This window comes from Natator depressus, chromosome 3 (genome assembly GCF_965152275.1).
Source record: "Natator depressus isolate rNatDep1 chromosome 3, rNatDep2.hap1, whole genome shotgun sequence".
Taxonomy (NCBI): domain Eukaryota; kingdom Metazoa; phylum Chordata; order Testudines; family Cheloniidae; genus Natator; species Natator depressus.
The window spans coordinates 146,347,703-146,370,033 of NC_134236.1; the positions used below are offsets into that span (position 1 = coordinate 146,347,703).

The 22,331-nt window shown below is 42.5% G+C and overlaps 1 protein-coding gene across 3 annotated transcripts in view; it reads left to right on the forward strand.

The window, feature by feature from the left end:
* The window catches only part of FEZ2 (fasciculation and elongation protein zeta 2), a 49,497-nt gene continuing 27,166 nt past the window's right edge, over positions 1 to 22,331 (forward strand). The window contains exons 1-5 of one of the 3 annotated variants that reach the window (XM_074948989.1): positions 1 to 314; positions 3,055 to 3,163; positions 5,230 to 5,346; positions 10,110 to 10,254; positions 20,377 to 20,645. In XM_074948989.1, the coding sequence (XP_074805090.1) occupies positions 85 to 314; positions 3,055 to 3,163; positions 5,230 to 5,346; positions 10,110 to 10,254; positions 20,377 to 20,645 (870 nt within the window). In that variant the 5' untranslated portion in view covers positions 1 to 84. Of the gene's footprint in view, positions 315 to 392; positions 425 to 3,054; positions 3,164 to 5,229; positions 5,347 to 10,109; positions 10,255 to 20,376; positions 20,646 to 22,331 lie in introns of those variants that run through there. The other 2 variants (XM_074948991.1, XM_074948992.1) reach the window with 2 other exon arrangements.

The following is a 22,331-nucleotide window of genomic DNA, read 5'->3' on the forward strand; positions in this document are numbered from 1 at the left end:
GGCCCCGCCCCGTCTCCGCTACAGCGGGAGGAGCCCCGCGAACGCGCTCCGCCGAGCGCGCCGCCCGGTGTCTCGGTGGCGGCCATGGCGGCTGCCTCGCAGCGGGACCCCGGGGACTGGCAGGATTTCTCCGGCTTCCAGCCCCCCGCAGGGAGCAGCCCCGAGCCGGCCCGGGACGGGGGCACCTGGGGGTCCGGAGACCTGGGGGACAAGCTGCTCCTCTGCTTCAAGACCCCCCCACCTCGGGACGGCGGCAGCGAGAGCCGGGTCCCGCTGCGGCCCCTCAGCGAGCAGAGCGCCCTACAGGAAGACGAGTGAGCGAGGGCGGGGCGCCGGGAGGGGGGTGATCGGCACCCGCGGGGGCCCCCGTGGGGGGCCAGCAGCGCGTAGGTGGCAGAGGGCGGCGCATGAAGGGTCCGCTGAGGTGGGACGGCCTGGGCTGGGGAGTCCTTTGAGGGGGCAAACGGGTGGGGGTGTGCCCCTGGGGCGGGGGGAGGGGCTAACGGGCGGGGCGGGGGTCCCCGTTCGTTGGAGGCGGGGAGGGCGCTAGGCTGACCGGGCTGTGGCTGTGCTGGCCTGTGCGTGCTGGGCCTGGCCACACTGCGGTCAGCCCACAGAGCAGCTGGGTGGGCACAGCGCAACTTGGCTGTGAACTCAAGTTCGCACCCGAGGCCGCCCTGTGGGCGCGGGCTAACCAGAGCTGCTGCCAATAGTTGTCCTCATCTTTCGTATGGCCACTTAATAGCAACGTTAAAGGTCGACATCCTAGTTTGTCAGCGTCTCTGTGGTTTCTCCCTGGGGTGATGAACCCCCCTGTGTGTTACTGTTGTAACCCAGGTCAGCCAAGGTGAGCTAATGCCACACCTTTTCCACTGGGTAGGCAGACTGTCCGTGAGCACCAGCAGGGCTTTCCTCCTAAGCTGATCCCATTGAGCTAAAATGGTTGAAAAATGCCTCTCTTGCCCTTTTGCTCTTTTGACAGGGTCTTAGTTTCATAAGCTGATCCCATTGAGCTAAAATGGTTGAAAAATGCCTCTTTTGCTCTTTTGACAGGGTCTTTTGCCCTTTTGCTCTTTTGACAGGGTCTTAGTTTCATAATTGTCTGTGACAAAAAAGAACTAGATAAATTCGTGGGCAGCAGGTTTGAAACAAACAAAAGAAAGTATTTCTTCACAAAACACAGAGTCAACCTGTGGAACTCCTAGCCTTCACAACATCCTCTGGCAATAACAGGGTTCAAAAAAGAACTAGATAAGTTCATGGAGGATAGGTCCGTCAATGGCTGTTAGCCAGCATGGGCAGGGATGGTGTCCCTCGCCTCTGCCAGAAGCTGGGAATGGGCGACAGGGGCTGTATCTCTTGATGATTACCTGTTCCGTTCATTCCCTCTGGGGCACCTGGCACTGGCCACTGTTGGAAGACAGGATACTGGGCTAGATGGACCTTTGGTCTGACCCAGAATGGCCGTCTTATGTTCTTATGACATGTATTGAACATTACCACAAGTCCTGTGGAGAGTTTTCTTTGATTTGTTGGGGATCCAGCAGCCTGTTCCTCTCCCATGGGATGAAGTTGAAGATCAGATGGATCTGAAACACTACAATAAAAATCTCATAATGAGCATGCACAATAACCAGTTTTAAATTTTTAAACTTTTTTAGTTGTATGTGGCGGTTTTTTTAATTAGGAAATGACAGCTCTTCACTGAGGTTTAGCCACATATAAAATCTGAAGGTTTTTTTAGTCATTTTTTAGTCTCTCACTGTATTTTTTTTAGATGAGGGGAGGGAAATATTTTTCTCTTTAACTCAAATGACTAAATAAACTTATCTGAAAAAGCCAGGGGTGAAAGTAACTTAAAGGACTTACCAGTACGCTGGAGTCCTGAGTTCAGGCGTGGCCTCAACCGGAAGAGGCCATTTAAAGGCCCCGGGGCTCTGGCTGGGAGCCCTGGCTGGGAGCCCTGGGGCCTTTAAATCACTCCAGAGCTCCCAGCTGCAGAGGCAGCTGGGAGCCCCAGGGCTCAGGGGTGAATTAAAGGGCCCGGGGCTCCGGCCGCAGCAGAGCTCCGAGCATTTTAAATCCCTGCTGGAGCCTGGCTGCCAGAGCGCTGGGGCTCCGGCAGCCAGGCTCAGGCGGGGATTTAAAGGACCTAGTGCTCCTGCCACTGCGGTGATCCCCGGGCCCTTTAAAGCACCGCCCAAGCTCCACTGCCAGAGCTCCGGAGTTGATTTAAAGGGCCCGGGGCTCCCCGCAGTGGCAGGAGCACCGGGCCCTTTAAATCACCACTGGCGAAGCCAGTCCAGTCTGGCAAGGTGTACTAGCTCTTGCTGGTACGCCGGACTGGACCGGCTTACTTTCACCTCTGGAAAAAGCCCAGATCTTCATCCTTGGTCTGAAACGAAGCATGGATAGTTCTAGACACACAGCAGAATTTTAGAAAAAGTCGAGTATTGCAAACGGATTTATAACAAAGTTAAGTTTTAACCTTTCTTTCTTAATCTTTCACTTCCATAAACATTAGAGACTTTCTTGACTAGTGCATTTTTATTTATACATTCCTTTATAGTTGTGCAGTCTTCACTGAAATAAAGTGAAGTTTTGGCTTGGGAGTTGCTGCTCAATACTTGCTAATTCCTGGTTTTGAGATGCATGAGGCAAGGGAAATTAGAAAAACATAGAAAAGAAGTAGGAAAGAGGGTACAGAGCATTGTCTGGCTAACGTTTCAACAAAGGGAAAACTCATTTATCCCCAAAATTTATGACCCATCAGGAAGCCTAGTTCTTTTTCAGTTTTCTTTTTATTTCTCTGCTGTGCAAGCATCAGCAAATGATTCCCCTTTTTGCATTTCAGGAGGATACATAAATAAAACCAAACTTTTGCAGCATTTATTTCTTTGACTGTAAAAACATTAAAAATATTTTTAATTGAATACCTGAGAGAATTTCTGATTGATACCGGTGTTGAAAAAAGATATTTTTTGTTTTTGTTTTGTAGCCGATCAGTTGCTATTCATTTCAATATCAGTTTGTTTCTTTAATCCTTTTGTCCAGGATTTGGAATGCTTTGACTGATAATTATGGTAATGTAATGCCAGTTGATTGGAAGTCCTCCCACACCAGAGCTTTGCATATGCCAACACTGAATCTCTCAGAAAGAGGGGTAAGTTCTGACTGTAGCCAAAAACCTTTTGGGGCCTTTTCCTCTCGGTACAGAAACAATATAGGATGTAATTCTTATTAAAATAGTTATTTGTGATCACTTTAAAATATTTTTCTTTTTAATGCGTAGTATTGGCATTAGCAGCAAGGGTTGTCTTTTAACACTGACAGATCTGATATATTTGTTTCTGCTCCTTGCTTTCAATAAAGTGTTATGATGTGGATGCCTTCTAAACTGACTGACAGGTCAACAAATGGACCAATTTGCATAACAGAGGGGCAAGGGAAAGACAGTAACATACTGTGGAAGTCGTCTTGTTCACTTTCAGTCTTGTGTATTGAATGGTATCCGAAAATGTTGGTAAATTGTGTCTTGGTAAATTCATTATGAACTTTTTCCCACCAAGGCCATATCCTGCAATGAGATAGATACAGGATCCAACAATAGTGTGGATCCAATTGCAGGATCAGAGCCCAAATATACTTCCTTGCTCTACAAATACGTGCGACTGAAATATAGCAACACTTGCCCCTCCCTACTAATAGAGAAAATTGGCACTACTAGCATTGCTTAGCCAAGAAGTGTAATTTTAATAATACAATGCACTGAAGCATATTGTGAAAGTTTGGACATTCTTTTGCAGCCTAATAGCTGGGTGATTAAAAAAAGAGGATTGATACCCCAGATTTCCAATGATGCTTGGTGAGCTATTTGGGAAGATTGCCTGAATATTTGCATCCAACCACAAGCATGATGAAATTTGCACTGAGCATCAAAAAGACTTTAATGAAAACATAGCACATGTTTTACACAACAGGATACTCAGTAGACACTAAATTTAAAGATAGTTTGGGATGGATTTGACAGAATGCAGGTAGTTGACAGTCTCAGTGAAAATCTTGTTCTAGTTAACAAAACTGGAATCGCACAGTAGAAAATCAAAAACTGGTTTAAATGAGGCAATGGATTTTTCCTATTGTGTAGCCAATATGATTGATCCTAGATGCAAAGGTCATATACTGAGCCCAGGGTATGAAAAATCAAGTAAATGTGAGAGGGCAGCTAAAGTCAGAATTCTGGCAATTTTTAAGAGACCTACATTCCCATCTAGCCAATTCAGCATTAGTCAAGTGTATTCTGCACGTTCAGATTGGTTTGTTTGTATTGTTTTACAATAAATGTTGTAATATACAAGGTGGTGAAAATGCAAATAATATGGTAAAAGTATATCCGTATATAACGGCATAATGGTAGGCCTAACATTATTAGTCTGGGGACTTGATTTTTGTGTCCCCCCTGTTTAATTGTGGAACTGTAAGGTTTTACGAGAATGTGTGCCTTTTTGTTTGAGGAACAAATGCTTATGAAATGAATCCCATATTATGTGTGTGGTTTTTTTTTCCAGAAAATAAGTAGCTTTGTTTTATGGTTGGAAAATCACAACCTTGAATTGTCTGTCCACCCTGGCTTCTAATTGTAACTTTTTTAGACATGACTTAATGTATATTGTATTTAAAGTAAGTGATTAAATGCACTGCTGATTCTTGCATATGTCAAAAATTCTGATGACTTTCTCAGATGTAAATAGCAGTAATCTATGTAATTTTATATAATCCTTTGTAAAAGTCAGGATATGCAACAGATTTATACTTATCTGTCATTGATATATCTATTTTGGTATCTTGCTTCTATCTGAAGGAGTACAGGGTGAGCTACGTGAGTCTGATGGACTGATTGGCTAGTCTACAAATGTTTGCATGTCATAGATTGAGTGGTGTGTTTAAAGTCATCTTTTTTTTTTTTCCCCCTTTTGGGAAAGTAAAGAATATGCTAATATTCTTGTCAAAACAAAAAGATGATAAAATTAATAAAATATGCTTCAGTTACAGATTCATTTTCACTTTTGTTGAGGTGTATTAGGTTTTATGGTATAAGAATTATTTATATCTTTTAGATTCTTGATTATTAGCAAGAATCTAATTTTTGGTTCCATTATTGCTGACACCAAGACTTTCTTCTTATAATTTAACTTTTTGCTCTTTCACTTTTTCTGTGTGCGCTTCCAGTTAAATGAAAATTTGAACCTTGACCTATCAGATGATGAAGAGCTTAGAGAACAGCTGGATATGCACTCTATCATAGTTTCCTGCATCAGTGATGAACCACTGTTCACAGCAGAGCAGGTAAAGAAAAATATTCAACAAAAAGATAGTGTTACAGCTTAATATTATATCTTAGTTCTATACCTTTTGTTCTTCCTAGTTAGTGGATGCTAAAGAGATTTGGAGACAAGCTGATCGCTTTTTGTTAGAGTTACAGCAGCAGTGTCTATACTATGATCTAAGGGGGTAATTCCCCTGCTTATGTACACATAGTAGTGCTAGCATAAATAGCAGTATAGCTGCGGTAACACAGGTAGCAGTAGTGGAGACACAGCTGAGCTGTGTCACGTACATACCCACCAGTTTCAAGTAGGTTTGTACTCGGTACAGCTCAGCCATGCCTTCACTGTCACTACCCCTACTATTCTAACTACACTGCTATTTATACACTCCCTAGCTTGATGAGAGCTAGCACAAGTATCTGTACATAAGCAGGGGAATCCCGCCCCTCACTTGCAGTGTAGATATAGCCAAAGAGATGCATTGGGTACTTTTTCATCTTTCAAATTGCCCTCTGTTTCAGCTTTGGGTTTTCCATATGGGTCCTTGAAATTCTCATACTTCAGTTTCCTGGCATGATCCAACAGGAATCTGAGGGAAGAAGATGTAGACAAAAATGCTCCTAAATTAAGTATATATGGCACGAGGCTGGATGTCTTATTTTCAAATGTCTTAGCATTAATATACAATTTGTTACTTCCAAAAATGACAGTGAAGACAAATGTAATTTTTATTTATTTTTTTTTTTTTAGGTCAGTATGAGCTCGGTTTAGATGTTACATATTACAGAGCAGCAGCTCTTCTATTGTTAAGGTTGAGAATTGCTTACTGTTTAACGGTCTTTTCTAAGAGCTCTAAAATCCACAAGCTTACATTCTATTCTATTATATTCATTTATACCGTGCTCATCACTGTAGTGTCTGAGCACCTTCCAGTAGTGCAATCAGCAGTGTGACTACATATCTGCTACATGATGGTTGTTCTCTTATCCTCTCCCCAGAGGGAGGAACATCTTGAGTGGAGTATCTTGTTTTGGTAGGGTGTTTTTTGTTACAAACACATAGCAAGAGGTATATTTAAGTCAAAGAAATGCGCCTTGCACTAGAAGTGGAAAATGGTGAGGTTCGTGTTCCTGGGGAGTTCATTCCACAGTCTGACTGCCTCAGAAAATAGTTCTCTCTTACATAGGCAAACTTTACTCTTATTGTTGAGATTTCCATTGTGTCAAAGGAGCAAAGTTGTCGACCACGGTCTTTGTTCCAGAGGTTTAAGTATCTTGGGCCGAGGCCATGGAGCACTTTGAAAATAAGGTCACAGTAAGTGGGGGGGGGGCTTAAGGTGACCCGCTGTAGCCATTAAATGTGAGTAGCACTTACGCACTGAGAGTTTGAGCCCTACTCCTGGCAGCTTTCACAGAATGTGCACATTCCTTGCTCTCTGCCTCTATCCTGCAGGGGATCCTTTGTAAATTTTGCTCTGAGACCAACATTGGATTTGAGTGGTATTTGAAAGTGCTAAAAAAAAACATAAGCACACTCTGATTTTACTTTAGAAATATTGTCAAGGAAATTAGCATTAAATAGCAGGAAGATGGAAAAATTATTTAGAAAGCAGTTAGGGTAATCTAATCATGATTCATGCTCGTCAACCATTTCCTAAATAATGAGACAACTCTAAAAGACAATCTGCTGTGTTCTTTTCTTAATAAACCCAATATCCCATATGTGGTGTACCCATCTCAAAAAAGTATTGGGTTATAAATACATAGTTGAGTAGTGCCAAAAGCTGGACATGGGCTCTTCATAAGCTTACTGTAAAATATGACTTTTGAAAATTGATGGATAACTAGGAAAATCTTGAAAAATTGTAGGTAAACGAATATGCAGGACCAGTTGTCATCTGGGAGAGAGCAATTCTGTCAATTATTGTCCTGGTACGTCTAACTTCTATCTATACTAAAGTAATCAAGTAAGAGAAGGGAAACAGGTGAAAGTAATAAGAACAAATAATAATAAAGCATGGATTTATAAAGAACAAAGGTTGGCAGAAAAACTTGATTGCTCTTTAAAATAAAACTACAAATTTGGTAAATGAAGGGAATGGAGTTGATGTACATTTAGATTTTAGTGGAGGGTTTGATATTTTCTGATAATCTCAAAAAATTAATCCAAACTGACTTGCTAAAAACACTGCCATGTGAAGTAAAAACTGGATAAAAGTTAATGATAAATTGTAGCGGTATTGAATTTGGGGAGAGTTGAACAGGGCAATGCAGTGCCTGGTTTTAACATCTTCATTAATGATCTGGAATCCTAAATAAAACAGAACACTAAATTCACCTGTGTTAGTAAACTGCAGAGGATTAATCAACAATCAGTACAGAGAAATATTACTGTAAAAGGAACCAAAAGAGAGAAGAAATATGGCCAAAAAAACCCTGATATACAATTTGGAAAAAGGAAATAGCATAAAATGCAGATTCTCAATATGGTGGAGGGAAATGCATAGATTGCAAGACCAGAAGGAACCATTGTGATCATCCGGTCTGAGCTCCTGTTTGACACAGGCCATAGAACTTCCCCAAAATTATTTCTAGAGCATAACTTTTTGAAGAACATCCAATCTTGATTAAAATTCTCAGTGATCTACCAGTGATGTTCCAATAATTAATTTCCCTCACTGTCAAAAATGTATTCCTAAATTCCAGTCTGAATTTGTCTAGCTTCAACTTCCAGCCATTGGATTATGTTATACCTTTCACTGCTAGATTGAAGAGCCCATTATTAAATATTTGTTGCCTATGTAGATACTTATCAACTGTCGTCGTCACCCTTTAACCTTCTCTTTGTTAAGATAAATAGATGGAACTCTTTGAGTCTGTTGCTATAAGGCATGTTTTCATATGCTTTAATCATGCTCGTGACTCCTCTCTGAACCCTTTATTTTTTTTATAACTGTCTTCACTTTCCGTTTAAACCAGGCTTGTTTTTTTTAACCGGCCTGGCCTTCTTCCTTGATTGTGGATTTTTGGGCATCTAGTAATGTGTTCTTAAATTATTCCCAATTACCATTCACATTTCTTTGGTTAAATTCTTCCTCCCAGCTGATTTGGCTCATAATTTTTTTTTAATGTGAAAATGACCCTATAAAGGCACCAGGTGTGTGTGTATGTATCTATAATATGTTACTGTTCTAGACTTAATTCTGCTTGCACATTATAAAGGTGATCAAGTCATGATCACTTGTTCCTAATCTACCATTAAATTTTAGTGCTGTGATCAGTTCTACTTTATCTGTTAGGACCAGGTCTAATAAAAAATTCACCTGTGTTGGCTGTAAGACTTTTTGGGTTAGAAAATTGTCATCTGTAAAGTTTAGAAATTCCAAGGATGTTTTAGAACTGGTAGCTTGAGACCTCTAGCATATGTCACTCAAATGGAAGTCTTCCATGATCACAGAGGTTTATTTTCCCTGACCCATTATAGATATGTGCAAAAGGAGGCAGTGATCTTGTTCCTACTGTGATCTGGTGGTCTGTAGTAGACACCAATTAATACTTCATTGTGTGCTTTATCTTTAGGACATTGATCCATAAGCATTCAGATCATTTTCTTCCAAGTTATCAGTTACTCGGAAACAAGTAATGCCTTTTTTGACACAGATTGCCACTCCCCTACTCCTCTTGCCCACTCAGTCTTTCTTAAATAGGTTAGAACCATTTATTTTTAACATGCTAATCGTGTGAATTAACCCACCAGGTTTCAGTAATACAACTAGATTTTATTTATGCCTATAAGTCAGCAATTCCAGTTCCTCTTGTTTGTTATCCGGGCTCCTATCATTGATGTATAAGCAAATAAATAATTTCTTCTCTTCATGAGACACATCTGGAAATTAGTAACACTGAAAGACAAATAAATAAATTAAACATAAATGTGCAATATACAATATAAATGTGACATGGTGTTTAAAAAAAAATGTGATTTTGGCTTACAGAACCAGGAGGTTGTAGTTCCTTTTTTTTTTTTTTTTTTTTTTTTTTTTTTTTGACAAGCCTGGTGTTACCACAACTGAAATTTTGCATTCACTTTGGGGTGCCTAATTAACAGGAAGATATTGACAAATTGTGGGATGGCAAGAGACAGCAATAAAAATGATTAAAGGGCTGTAGAGGGTATGCTTATCTGGAAAGAATAAAGTAACTAAAATATACTGTAGTTTTGCTATGGATGACTAAGGGGAGAATACCTGTTTACAACTGTTTGAAGGATGTACATATCAAGGACTGAGAAAAAATATTTATGGCGGTATAAAGTGGTTTAACTTGGAGGAATGGGATAAAATTAAGAAAATAAAACTTAGACTGAATATCAGAAAAAGATATACAAACTCATCCTGCCAAATCATCAGTGGTCTTGAAGCAGAGAGACAGAGGACCTATGTATGTATGGCTGCAAACTTTATTTCTTAGCCATTATGAGACAGTATGTATAGATTAATGAATAAAATTGTTATGAAAAGACCAATTTGTGCAGAGTCCCATTTTCTATTTTTTAAAGAAATTTCCCTTTATACTGATATGCCTGATTCCCAGTCTCAACAGTGGCTTTACCTTGTCAGTACCACCTAATATGCATTTATTGGAAGAAAAATTATCTGGAAATAGAAAATTTTAAAAGTAAAAAAGTTGATGAGCTGTCAAGAGAACATATACAAATTCTAAGTTGTTGCTCATTACCAGTGATTCTCTTCCCTAAGACTATGCGTATGCATCTTTATTAAAGGTGATTGAAGAAATAGAGGAAATGATGCAGGAATCACCTGACCCAGAAGACGAAGAAACACCCACGCAGTCAGACCGGCTCTCCATACTTTCCCAGGAAATTCAAACACTCAAGAGGTCAAGTACAAACAACAGTTATGAAGAGAGTAAGGGATACTTACTTAATATCTTGACTATATTTTTAACTTCTTGAAAATAGCTAATGGTTTAAATTGCCCTATACTTGATCTATAATCATTTCCATCTGTGAAATCATCTGCCTTTGAAAATGCAGTCAGAAAATCTTGAAAGGCAAAGTAAACTATAATGTATATCTAGATATCTGGGAAACATAATTGATTTCAGTAAATAAATGTTGTAAACTGCTAAGAATGTTTTTGCCGAGAATTGAATATAAAACCTTAACTTTACAGTATTTAAAACAAAAGCAGCTGTATTAAAGTTTGACATGATGGATTTGACTCCTTTTACAGAGTACGTAATCTTTGTTAAATTATTAAGATATTAAACGTTAGGTAGGATGATAGGTGTCTGACAGATGCACATGAAGGCAAGCGTACTGTATTCTTCATTTAGAGAAATGAACTAAGGTTAGAAGTTGCAAGCTTTGAAGAAGATTAAGAAAAAGTTCGTCCATGATGTTGCTTCAGTTACTGTGGTTTCTCTGTTCTGGTATAAACAGAAGAATCAGATGAACAGTTATTTTCTGTGCTTCTGCAACTGCATAATGAGGTTGACTAATGCAGTTTCTGTTGAGGGTGGTTGTGAGAGTTTCACCTTTACTTTCAAAGACTCCTTTTAAAAAAGATTTTGGGCATTTTTGGTTCTTCAAGTAGATGCCAACATGTATTTTTACTTAGGTGTGCGCACCCAGCACTGGAGTTTTTTGCCTAGCGGTACCCATAGAGGGCTGATGCTTGTGACTGTGGCCTCTCTCCTGGCTATATGAGGCAGTGCCACCCTGACCCTCTCCCCAGTTCCTTCTAACTGGAGTCAGTTATGTGTGGTTGTAGTCTCACAGCCTTGCCTTTAGTCTTAGCTTGGTTTATTGTATATAGTTAGTTAATTACTGTTAGGTGGTAGTGTTCCAGTGTGATGTCCTCACCAGGGTTTGAACATTGACCTTTGTGTGGAGGGGCTATCCCCAACTGTGACCCAACTTGTTTAGGCAAGGCCCACCTTAAAGAGCATTGTTTGATCTGTAGATAGTTTAAAAAGCAGACTCAGGTGGTCAAGACCTTCATCTCAGACAGCACCTGCTTGAACAGTCCAAGCGACCTGATCCAGTACCAAAGCCCTCTTTGGGCTAAAGATTGCCTTCTGGCTCAGAGAGCATCACTGCCTCTTGTTCTGAGACAGATGCCTCTCCGAAGAGGCAGAGGAGCTGTTCTCAGTCATTGGTGCTGAGGAAGAGGTCTCATAAGACCATCGGGACCACTCCAGGTCTCAGGGCAACTCCTCTGCCTTCTACTGGAAAAGTGTGGACTGGCACACGACTGGTTCTGGCACACGGGATAGCGTGGGTACCTCTGACCGTTCCCTGGTATTCAGTAGGAAGGGCAGAAACCCCATACCATTGACACCAGTTCTGGTCTCCGGATGTCCATTGAGTCTGGAACCGATGAGGGGGATGCCAGTACCGACCGTATCTGCTGTGTTGATGTACCAGGTTGTGGCGGATCCGCTCTGCCTTTCCATTCCATCCTCTCCGCTGGTACGGAATTTTCCAAGGCTTGCACCTTCAGCAACCCCTCCAAAGGACCACCCCACTGAATCTTGATGCCCCTTGGCACTGCACTCAGACATTCCCTTCCCCACAGTGGGCATGGAACTGGTACCAGAATCAGTATGGGGACCCTCTTCAGCTCAGCAGCATTTGACACCACAGATGATCCCATGGCAAATTTCACCACCCTGGACGTCAAAGCATTCCTGCGCTCTGATACTGCTGTTTGTGTCAGGACCAATGACTGCAGCACTGGCACGCTCAGTAGCAATGGTACTGCCTTCATCAGGGGCAATGGTCTCTCCCTTGTTCTGGGTGATCGATGAATCTGACCACCGGTTGGTTCACTTGGGCATTGCTCTGCCCTTATCGCCGAGATCCCAGGGCTCTTCTGATTCTGAGTCGGGCTGGTTGTCATCCTGCTCCACATCACCCAACAAGCTCTGAGGGCTGCCAATGGACCAGTATGATTCCCAGGATTGGCTGTGCACCATGGCTGGGACGGAGGTCCTTGTTCCAACCCCTGTTGTCCACCAATACCTTACTTGTATCAATGGGCTTCTTGGACTCAGTGGGACGCTCCTCACTTGTGGAGATCCTGCTCTTTGTCCTGATCAAAGCCGAAGTCACCTGTTGGATCAACGGTGGTGACTGAAGAACAGTCATATGCCTAGGCATTGATGGCCTTTCTCCCTGTGGAGCTACTGGAGTCCTTCCTTCTGGGCACAGTGTGCTGCCGGGTTCATCCTCTCCTTCTATCCAACAGGATTTTAAGTTGTACCAGGACCTTTTACACTGCATAGCCAGATCGCTTGGCATCCTGGTACAGTTTCTCCAAGAGAACACACACAAACTGGTAGACATTCTACAGCTTGCATCCCTGGGAGAACAGCCCTGCTGACTGGTGGTGGGCTCCTGGAGCTGACGAGAGCTCTGTGGAGTACACCGGCCTCGGTACTGCTGGTGGCTAAGCTACTTCATTCCGATACAGGGATTTGAAGGGTTCTATTCCCATTGGGCCAAAACTCCCTGGTTGTGATGGCAGTGAACGACAGGGCGAGGCAGGGGAGTTTCAAGTCTACCCCCACGGACAGAGACTCCAAGCATTTGGAGTCTTTTGGGCAGAAATATCTATACCTCATTGTCCTTACAGATGAATATTGTGAATCAACAAGCTTTGCTGTCCAAGTATGATTTCTTCTATTGGTCAGTCATGTCCAAAGTCAAGGACCAGTTTCCCAAAGCCTTGTTCAAGGATTTTGGGTGTTCATTGCGGAAGGCTGTTCAGTGGCCAAAGCGTCCCTGGAGTCTGCCCTTGACATTGGAGACACCTCGGCCACGGTGATGATCTCTAATTATGGGGAGGGCTTCATGGTTTCAAAACTCTGGGATCACTTTGGACGTCCAGCAAGCCATAGAGGACTTGCCCTTAGGCTCAGTCTTGTTCTTGGACAAGACTGATGGTACTTAGCACTGGAATCCTTAAAGGAGTGAATCTTGCGGTCCTTGGGAGTGTACATGTTATTGCAAAGACGCCGCTATGGGACTCGCTAGCAGCAACAGTATCCCCTGCAGCAGTCCTGTGTGCAGCCTTTCCCCCCTAGAAAGAAAGATAGATCCCACAAGAGGAAGCAATCAGGCACAGGCTTCAGACAATCCACACACACTCCTCCAGAGCCTGGTAAGTGCCCATTTTGACTCCTTAGTCCACAGCATTACTCCACCCTCTTATTCCAACCCCTTTGGGAACAGACTGGCCCATTTTAACAGTGCTTGGGACTCAATTACCTCTGACAGCTGAGTCCTAGATACTGTTAAATTGAGCTACGCAGTCCAGTTCCTCTCCACACCCCTTTCACATACCCCTCCCCATCCTCCTTCAGGGACCCCTCTCTCGAGAAATTGCTCATCAAGCATGTCAGCTCTCTGCTGACGTTGGGAGTGGTGGAGGAAGTTCTGCCGCAACACCAGGTCCATGGCTTTTACTCCCGATATTTCCTGATACCAAAATCCAAGGGCTGGATGAGACCCATCCTCGACCTTCATGGCCTCAACAAGGTAATAAAATAGAGTGACCATGTAGAGCCTCATCTATCGGCTATCCTCCCTGCACTGTCTCAGAATGATGTATTCTTTGCTTTGGATCTCCAGGACACTTACTTTCATGTGGTGATTCTACCAAGCCACAGGAAGTTTCTTCATTCTGTGGTAGGAGAGTGCCACTTCCAGTATACGGTTCTCCCCTTCAGTCTCTCATCTGTTACCCTAGTCTTCAATAAATACATAGAATCATAGAATCGTAGGACTGGAAGGGACCTTGAGAGGTCATCAAGTCCAGTGCCCTGCACTCATGGCTGACTAAGGATTATCTAGACCATCGCAGAGAGGTGTTTGTCTAACCTGTTCTTAAACATCTCCAATAATGGAGATTCCACAGCCTCTCTAGGCAATTTACTCCAGTGCTTAACTACCCTGACAGTTAGGAATTTTTTCCTAATGTTCAACCTAAACCGCCCTTTCTGCAGTTGAAGCCCATTGCTTCTTGTCCCATCCGCAGATGTCAATGAGAACAATTTACCTCCCTCCTCCTTTTAACAACCTTTTATGTACTTGATAGCTGTTATCATGTCCTCCCTCCATCTTCTCTTCTCCGGACTAAACAAACCCAATTTTTAAATGGCTGTGGATCATGGCATATCTCAGGAGGAAAGGAATTCACATCTTTCCGTAACTCAGGGATTGGTTGCTGAAGGGGCGGCTCAAGAGAGGAGGTTCTTGCCCATGTCAACAGCACATTGTGTTTGCTTGGCCATCTGGGACTCATTGTAAACACTGGAAAGTTAACCTTGGCTCCCACTCAAAAAATGAAGTTCCTTGGAGCCCTGTTAGATTCCATGAGGACAAGACCATTCCTGCCAGCCGACTGCTTCCAGGCAATTCAACAGCTCTGTCTCAGCCTGCAAACTCAGCCCTCCACGACAGTCCGGGTATGTCTTAGCCTGCTGGGGCACATGTCCACTAGTACGCAGGGGGACCAGTTTGCCAGGCTTCGCCTTCGCCCTCTTCAGCTGTGGCTCAGGACAGTGTATCGCCCTGCCCTGTATTCTCTGGACAGATTAGTTCGCCTTCCCCCTCTAGTCCTAGACTCCTTACATTGGTGAGCATTCCCATGCAATGTGTGCTAGGGGAGCCCCCTTTGCTCAGCACTCTCCAACAAAGTCAGCAGTTACTGACACTTTACTTCTCGGGGGTAAGTAACCCTGGACTTGCTGAGGGTGCAGGACTTAGGATCAGAACAGGAAGCCTCACTCCATAGCAACATGCTGGAGCTTCGGGCCATTCACCACGCATGTCATGCCTTCCGGGACTGTATCAGGCACTCAGTAGTTCACCTACGCACAGACAGTGCCACTGCAAAATACTATGTGAACAAACAGTGGGGGCGCACATTCCAGGTTACTCTGCCTAGAGGTGATCACCTGTGGCAGTTTTTCATCAAAGATGACCTCACTGTGGTAGCACTTGCCGGGGTGTAAAATCATCCAGCGGACCATGTCAGCCGGGTTTTCTTTCTGAGCCACGGGTGGTCCCTGAAGGCCAGCATCCTCTGGGTCATCTTCGCAATGTGGGGCATCCCCACGATCAGCCTGTTTGTGATGAGGGAAAACAGAAAGTGTTGCCTATTCTGTTCTATTCTGGGGGGCATTGGTCCAGACTCCCTCTCCAAAGCCTTCAGTTGCAGCTGGCAGTCAGCTCTTCTGTATGCCTTTCTCCCTACTCTGATCATTCCTCAAGCTCAAGACGGATCAGGCCAAGCTCATCCTAATTGCCCCAGCGTGGCCCAGACCTCCTTGCTTTGTCAGTTCAGTCTCCCATACTGCTTCTTCTCCACCCCGATATGCTCACTCAGAGCTACGGCCATACCCTCCATCCTGTGATCAGCTCCCTGCACCTTTGGGTGTGGCTTTTATTTGGCTGAATGAAGAGGAAGAACAGTGCTCAGTGGCTGGCCAGCAAGCCCTACTCAGTAGCAGGATGTTCTCCACAAGGATATCCTACTTAGTTAAGGAGGTTCTTGGTCTGTGGGACCCAAACTGACTCTGGTTTCCATCCAGGACATCTTAGTGTACCTACTACATCTTCAGAAATTGGGCCTTGCGCTCAGTTCACTGAAATTGCATTTGGCATCAATATCTGCATTTCATCCCCTTATTTAAGGGAAGTCAGTTTTTTCCAATGCCATGATGTCAAGATTTCTGAAAGGGCTTCTCCACTTCCATCCTCCAGGTCGGGATCTGGTTCCCATGTGGGACCTAAACACGATTCTGGTGGCTCTAACTGGCCTTCCATTCAAGCCCCTTGCATCCTATCCACTGCCCCTCCTGTCTCAGAAAACCGCATTCTTGATACCCATCATGTTGGCAGGAAGGATGTGTGAGTTGCAGGCTCTAATGGCTGAGCTGCCTTACGCTCACTAGTCCAAGCAAAAGGTAACGTTGTGACCACCCTTTAAATTTTTATCTAGGGTGGTCTCAGTTTCATCTGAATCAGGAGGTGTATTTATCTGTGTTTTTTCCCTAAACTGCATTCCTCCCCAAAGAAACAGCATCTCCATGCTCTGGATGTCAGGCACCTCCATACTCTAGCTTTAGACAGGACTAGACTGTTTGGTGCTTCGCCTCGCGTGTTCATGTCATATGCAAACCGCATGAAAGGGCGAGCGGTCTCAGCACAGACCATCTCTAGATGGATAACATCCTGTATTAAGAATGCGTATGACAAAGGTTCGGCTATGCCTCCTCATCAGGGCTCGCTCCACAACGGCACAAGCGACGTCAATAGTGTTCCTCAGTGACCTTTCCAAACTGGACATTTGCAGGGCAGCCACATAGTCATCCATATATACGATTACGGACTATTATGCTATTTTACTGCATCTTCCAGAGCAGACCCAGGCCTTGCAAGGGTGGTTCTGTGATCCCTATTTCAGTAGACTCAAAGCCCTGCCTCTGGATTGGGATACTACCTGTGAGTCACCTAAGTGGAATACACATCTGCATCTACTCGAAGAATAAACTGTTACTTTAATTCTTTGAGATGTGATGCAGTTGTGTATTCCACAACCCTCCCTCCTTCCCCTCTGCATAGGAGTCTCCTCTCATGGGATTTCGGTTTGAAGGAACTGGCAGGGGTCGGGGTGGCACTGCCTCATATAGCCAGGAGAGGGACCACGAGGCATGAGCCCCACCACTCTGAGTACTTCAAGGCAAAAGGCTCCAGCATGCTAGGGGCGCAAACACCTAAGTGGAATACATGTCTGCATCACACCACAAAGAACCACAGTTACAGTAAGTAACTGTTTCTTTTATTCTGTGCCAAAGGAAAATACTTAATTCCCATCTTTGTCTTGCAAAAAAGGAAGACTTAGGAGAGTTCACATTTATAGTGTGACCATGATATACTGAATGGCAGTTAAAGGAAACTCTTGGCTAAACAGAGTTAAGTTATGCCCCTGAAGATTGTGCTCTTCTGGCTTGTACTTCAAAACTGCCCTCTGGGAAAAGACATGGACCCAAAAAGTGGCTGTCACCACATCATTCTGGTTTTGGTTGGATTTAGAATGCTTTGACAGCATTCTCACTTCTGCTTTCTGGGTCTGTATTGTCCAAAGCCTCTCCACAAAACTACCTGGCATTTGGCAAGATGACTTGCTGTCTTTAGTGTAAACTTAGGCTGCAAACGGTACTGTCCTGGCTGGTCCCTGGGAATCCCAGGCAGCGTTCTCTAAGGCAGCGGTTCTCAAACATTTTAATGGGTTGCCAGGGCTGGCATTATACTTGCTGGGGTCCAAGCCCAAAGCCGAAGCCTGAGCCCCACCGCCTGGGGCCGAAGCCCTTCGGCTTTGGGCCCCCACTGCCCAGGACAGCAGGGCTTGGGTGGGCTCAGGCTTCGCTCCCCCTGCCTCCCACATTCTGGGGTCATGTAGGAATTTTTATTGTCAGAAGGGGGTTGTGGTACAATGAAGTTTGAGAATCACTGTTCTAAGGCTTCAAAATATGCATTTCAGAGATGGGAAATCCAAGGTATAGACTTCAAAGCCTATTGAGTAAGGTTTCCACATTTTCTAAAAGATTCAGGTGTTCTCAGAGACCTTCTGATATTCAGCATTGTTTTGTATTTCATATGCTATTCATTTTGCTCTTCCTTATCAGTTATTCCTGTCATTCATTTTTTTTTATGGATGAACAGTCAGCTTTGACCAACTGATGCTTTGGTTTGCATGAAAAAATCATTTAGTTTTGCTTTGCCAGTGCCTCAGAATTTACTCTGACATCTTCTAAGGTCATTGCCCCACAGAAAGTGGTGGTTACCTCAGTTTCTTTTGTTGCAAAGAAGTTTCAGAATTAATCTGCATATGAGAACTTCACTCTCTTCTAATTGCCAGTTACGTCATCAGAATGTCTTTACCTAGGTTGGCATGTTTGTTTTGCCAGCACTGACAATCAGAGTTGATTTTACTGAATGTTAACAGCCCTGCAATTTTTTGGACACATTGGGGCACCAAGTTATTCAGAAACTGATTGACCATGACATAACCAAGATGCTATACTACAAGACAGGGATGGTCTGTAATACTTAGTCCTGCGATGAGTGCAGGGGACTGGACTAGATGATCTCTCAAGGTCTCTTCCAGTCCTACAATTCTATGATTCTAAGTAGAGGCTACAGCCAACATGCTGAAAATATAGAGTGGCGTAAGCATCTTAAACAGTTTTAAAGGCCTTCGGCAGTTTGAACCACATTAATGCTTTCTAAGGGTTTAAGCCTAAACTGTTTTAAGCTTTTAAAGTGGGTTGAGGCTTAAGCTGCTCTGAGGATGTAAAGATTGCCCTTTAGTCCCTTGCCAGAATGAAGAACCATCTACAGTAATGCTACTGATTTCCCCCTTAGCAAAGGAGTGAAGAAGAGCTAGCTCCAGTATAATTTTCCCAGTGGGTAGTTGAAGAAATTAAATCATGTTTCAGTTATATCCTCTGCTACTTGCAGGAGTTGTATTGTGTTGTACTTGTAGATATATTTAATTTTTTCAGCACCTATCTATGGGGTAGGCAGTTTAACATCCTTAAAACAATTTCGCAACAATATAAAATCTACAAAATACTTGCTAATTGAACCTGACCACACAATAATATCCATCTCATTCATCACGTTATATGTATCATATTCTTCAGGTCCCCTCTTTGACCTGCTCCCCAAATGCCAGTGAGAAAAAATGGGCTTTGTGGCATGCCTAGATGGTAACAAATTCCAACTCTGGCAAACTTAGGTGCAGGAGTGAATTCTACAGCCACAGAGCTCATGAAGAACATTCCTTGATCAGCATCTTCCCTTTTAAATCAAGCAAGCTTTAACTTGAACATGTCTGCTGATTCCTGTTTGTCACACCTACTATCTGAGCCACTTGGGAGCTGATAATACACTAAAAGGCAAAGTTGTGTTGCAAATGGTGGACATACCTGACAAAGGGAGTATCCCATGTAACTTTCACTATTGTATTTTGATGCGCCCCATAGCTGACCCAACATCACTTCTTTCTTGTCTGATTTGCATGTCAGCTAGTCTTCATCTAGTCCCTATTTCAGAGACATGAGGTCATCCATTCCCTACCACACCAGCCTGAACAGAGAAGAAAGAGACATAGAGCTGTGTATTGTTGTCATGCAAAATATATCACAACCCTATTTTCTCACTAACCTTCCACTGACCTGATTGTCACCCCTCCTGTTCAGGGTGAACAAATAGGCTGTTGTACCACCCCTTGTGAGAGTCCTTGGAGGAAATGAGCAGTTACCCAAAACTACTGTGTGGGATCTGTAAGAAAGGAGCAAAACCAGCTGAGTGACACATCCACTCTTCCTACGATTTGCGGATGTCAGCAGCATTTTGTGATCACTGGTTACAAAAGCTTCTCATGGATTTAAAAGAATCAGCAACAGTATCCATAGTTATAATTTCATCGCCCAATGGAACTCTTGATCATACCAGGCCTGAAATATGCAGACTCCAGAAATGACCATGGGTTGTCCTGCCATAACTTTTTCAATAGCTTTTCAGAGAGAAAGAGAGAGAGGAAAAAATAGACATAAACTGATAGATAGCAGGATTGTCATGTCAGGAGATGATTCTTGTGCAGTTTCACCACACTTTCTTTAGGGAGAGCTGCCATCCTATATTTGAAGATTATGTATAACTTTTCACCAAGTTCTGGGGTAATCAAAAAGCTGTGGTTATTTTCTTATTTTCATATTTTAATAGCGAACCTAAAAAAAGCTCATGGTGAACTTGTATCCCCAAGAAGGACATAGTGTGTTTGTGTTAGAATTATTTATGGCATCTTTTTGGTGGTGGAAGTATAAATTATCAAAACTTTTGGGATAATTAAAAATCGTTTTTGTTGATAATCTCCCCATGCCTAAAAAACTGACACCGCTTTTTATACATTATGCAGAATATACTCTCACTTTCTTTCTTTTTTTAATAGGAGTACAAAAACTGTCTGTTGCTGAACTAAATGAACTACTAGAAGAAATTGAGACTGCCATTAAGGATTATTCTGAGGAGCTGGTGCAGCAGTTGGCTCTAAGGGATGAGCTGGAGTTTGAAAAGGAAGTGAAAAATAGCTTCATTTCTGTCCTCATCGAAGTACAAAACAAACAGAGAGAACACAAAGAAACAGTGAAGAAGAAGAAAAAGCTGAAAAATGGTAGTCCTCAGAATGGCAAACAAGAAAGAGGTCATATGCCTGGAACAGTAAGAGAGTCTTTGTGATACTTATATGGAGATTCATGCAGAATTCTGGGGTTTTTTAAGTGTTAATTCATAGTGTACATTTATATAATAAGGAAGTAGTCATAAATATCTCTCACACCTAGTAACTGATGTAGATTTACCCCTTATCTTCAAGCATAAGCAATGTTCAGTTCTTTCCCTTGAGACTTACATTGCTTTTCATGGTTCCTACCAGACTTTTAGCTTTTTCCCAGCTTTTGAGCAGCAACTTTATCACTTGCACTCTGGCTCAAAATCAGTTGTGCATTGCTCATCGGAGAGGTGGTCATTGCTTGTACATGCTTCATGATTTTGACTGTGTAGGTGGTAAAACACGTATCACTGCTAGACATGCAGGAAGTACAGTATTGTCATTGATATAGCTGTACAAATCTTAATTAATCTGATGGAGTCTAGTATGCAGAATTTATGCATAGTGAAATGTAGACCCCGTGCTGGTTCCACTGAAGTCGGTGACAAAGTTCCTGTTAACTGATATGAGAGTAGGATTGGGATCAAAGTTTAATGTACAAAGACAGATAAATTTGGTTTGCTCTCTATAAACTATGCGATCAACCTAAGGAAAAAAGTCTCTGACAGGATTAAAATAACAGGAGTTAGAGATGGAAAAGACCTATTACGTCATCCAGTCTAGATTCCTCCCAGTGCAGTTGTTTTCTTTACAGTATTCTTTTCGAACACTTTGTCCAGTCTAGTGTTAAAAGATCCAATTTGACATTACTAGATTGCCACTGTTATGTGATCCAAACAGAAATTTCACATTACTTCATTATTTTAATTTTTTGGGTGCTAATATACAGGTAATACTGATGTTTTGTGTGCTCCTTATAGTTTGTTTAGATCAAAATGCAGTGTATGATTTATCTCTGCAAGCTTTAAATAGAGAGTAGAATGTAACCGTGTGGTTAATTGTCATAGTTCCTGCCATGCATTCTAGTGTTTGTACCTAAATAATTCTCTTTATTTCTGTAACTCATTCCACTGGGAAAGAAAAGGTGCATACCCATTTCACACTGCAATGTTATCAAACTGATATGATGACGGAAGCAGTACAGTTAACCCCTGTATTTGTGAGAAGTTGTGCATAATACGGTTCGTTAATGAGAGAGGAGGAAGGAGAACATAAGAAATATTCTTCAGTTGTTTAGCACACCATAAAATAATGGAAACTGAATGTAAATGGTGGTAGTATAATTTTTTAGTAGAAAGTGTTTGCTGTCAGATCAAAATTACTGTACATCTGAAAGTTGTTAAGCAAAAGTACCACTTAAGTTATGCTCAGACAGTTTACAGGATCATGTAAAAATCACACTTTTATTTGATTCAAAACAGGGCAAGTAACACCTACCCTGAGGAAGCTAGACTGTTTGACAAACTTTTTTTTGTTTTTTAATTCTGAAAATGCTAAATAGGAATATTACTTTGTTTCTGCTGGGTTTACTGTGTAAGTAGTAGCAAATCTAAGTATACCAGGTAACAGAAAATACATTGAATAATACATTAGAGAATATTTTTTTTTAAATTAATACGCTGATATGGTGCCTGTGATGAGGCAACTAAGCAACCTACATTAAAATTAAAGATTAACCTGCCAAAATGTATATCTAAATCAAACCAAATTTTCTTCTGGCCATTTACAAACCAGAT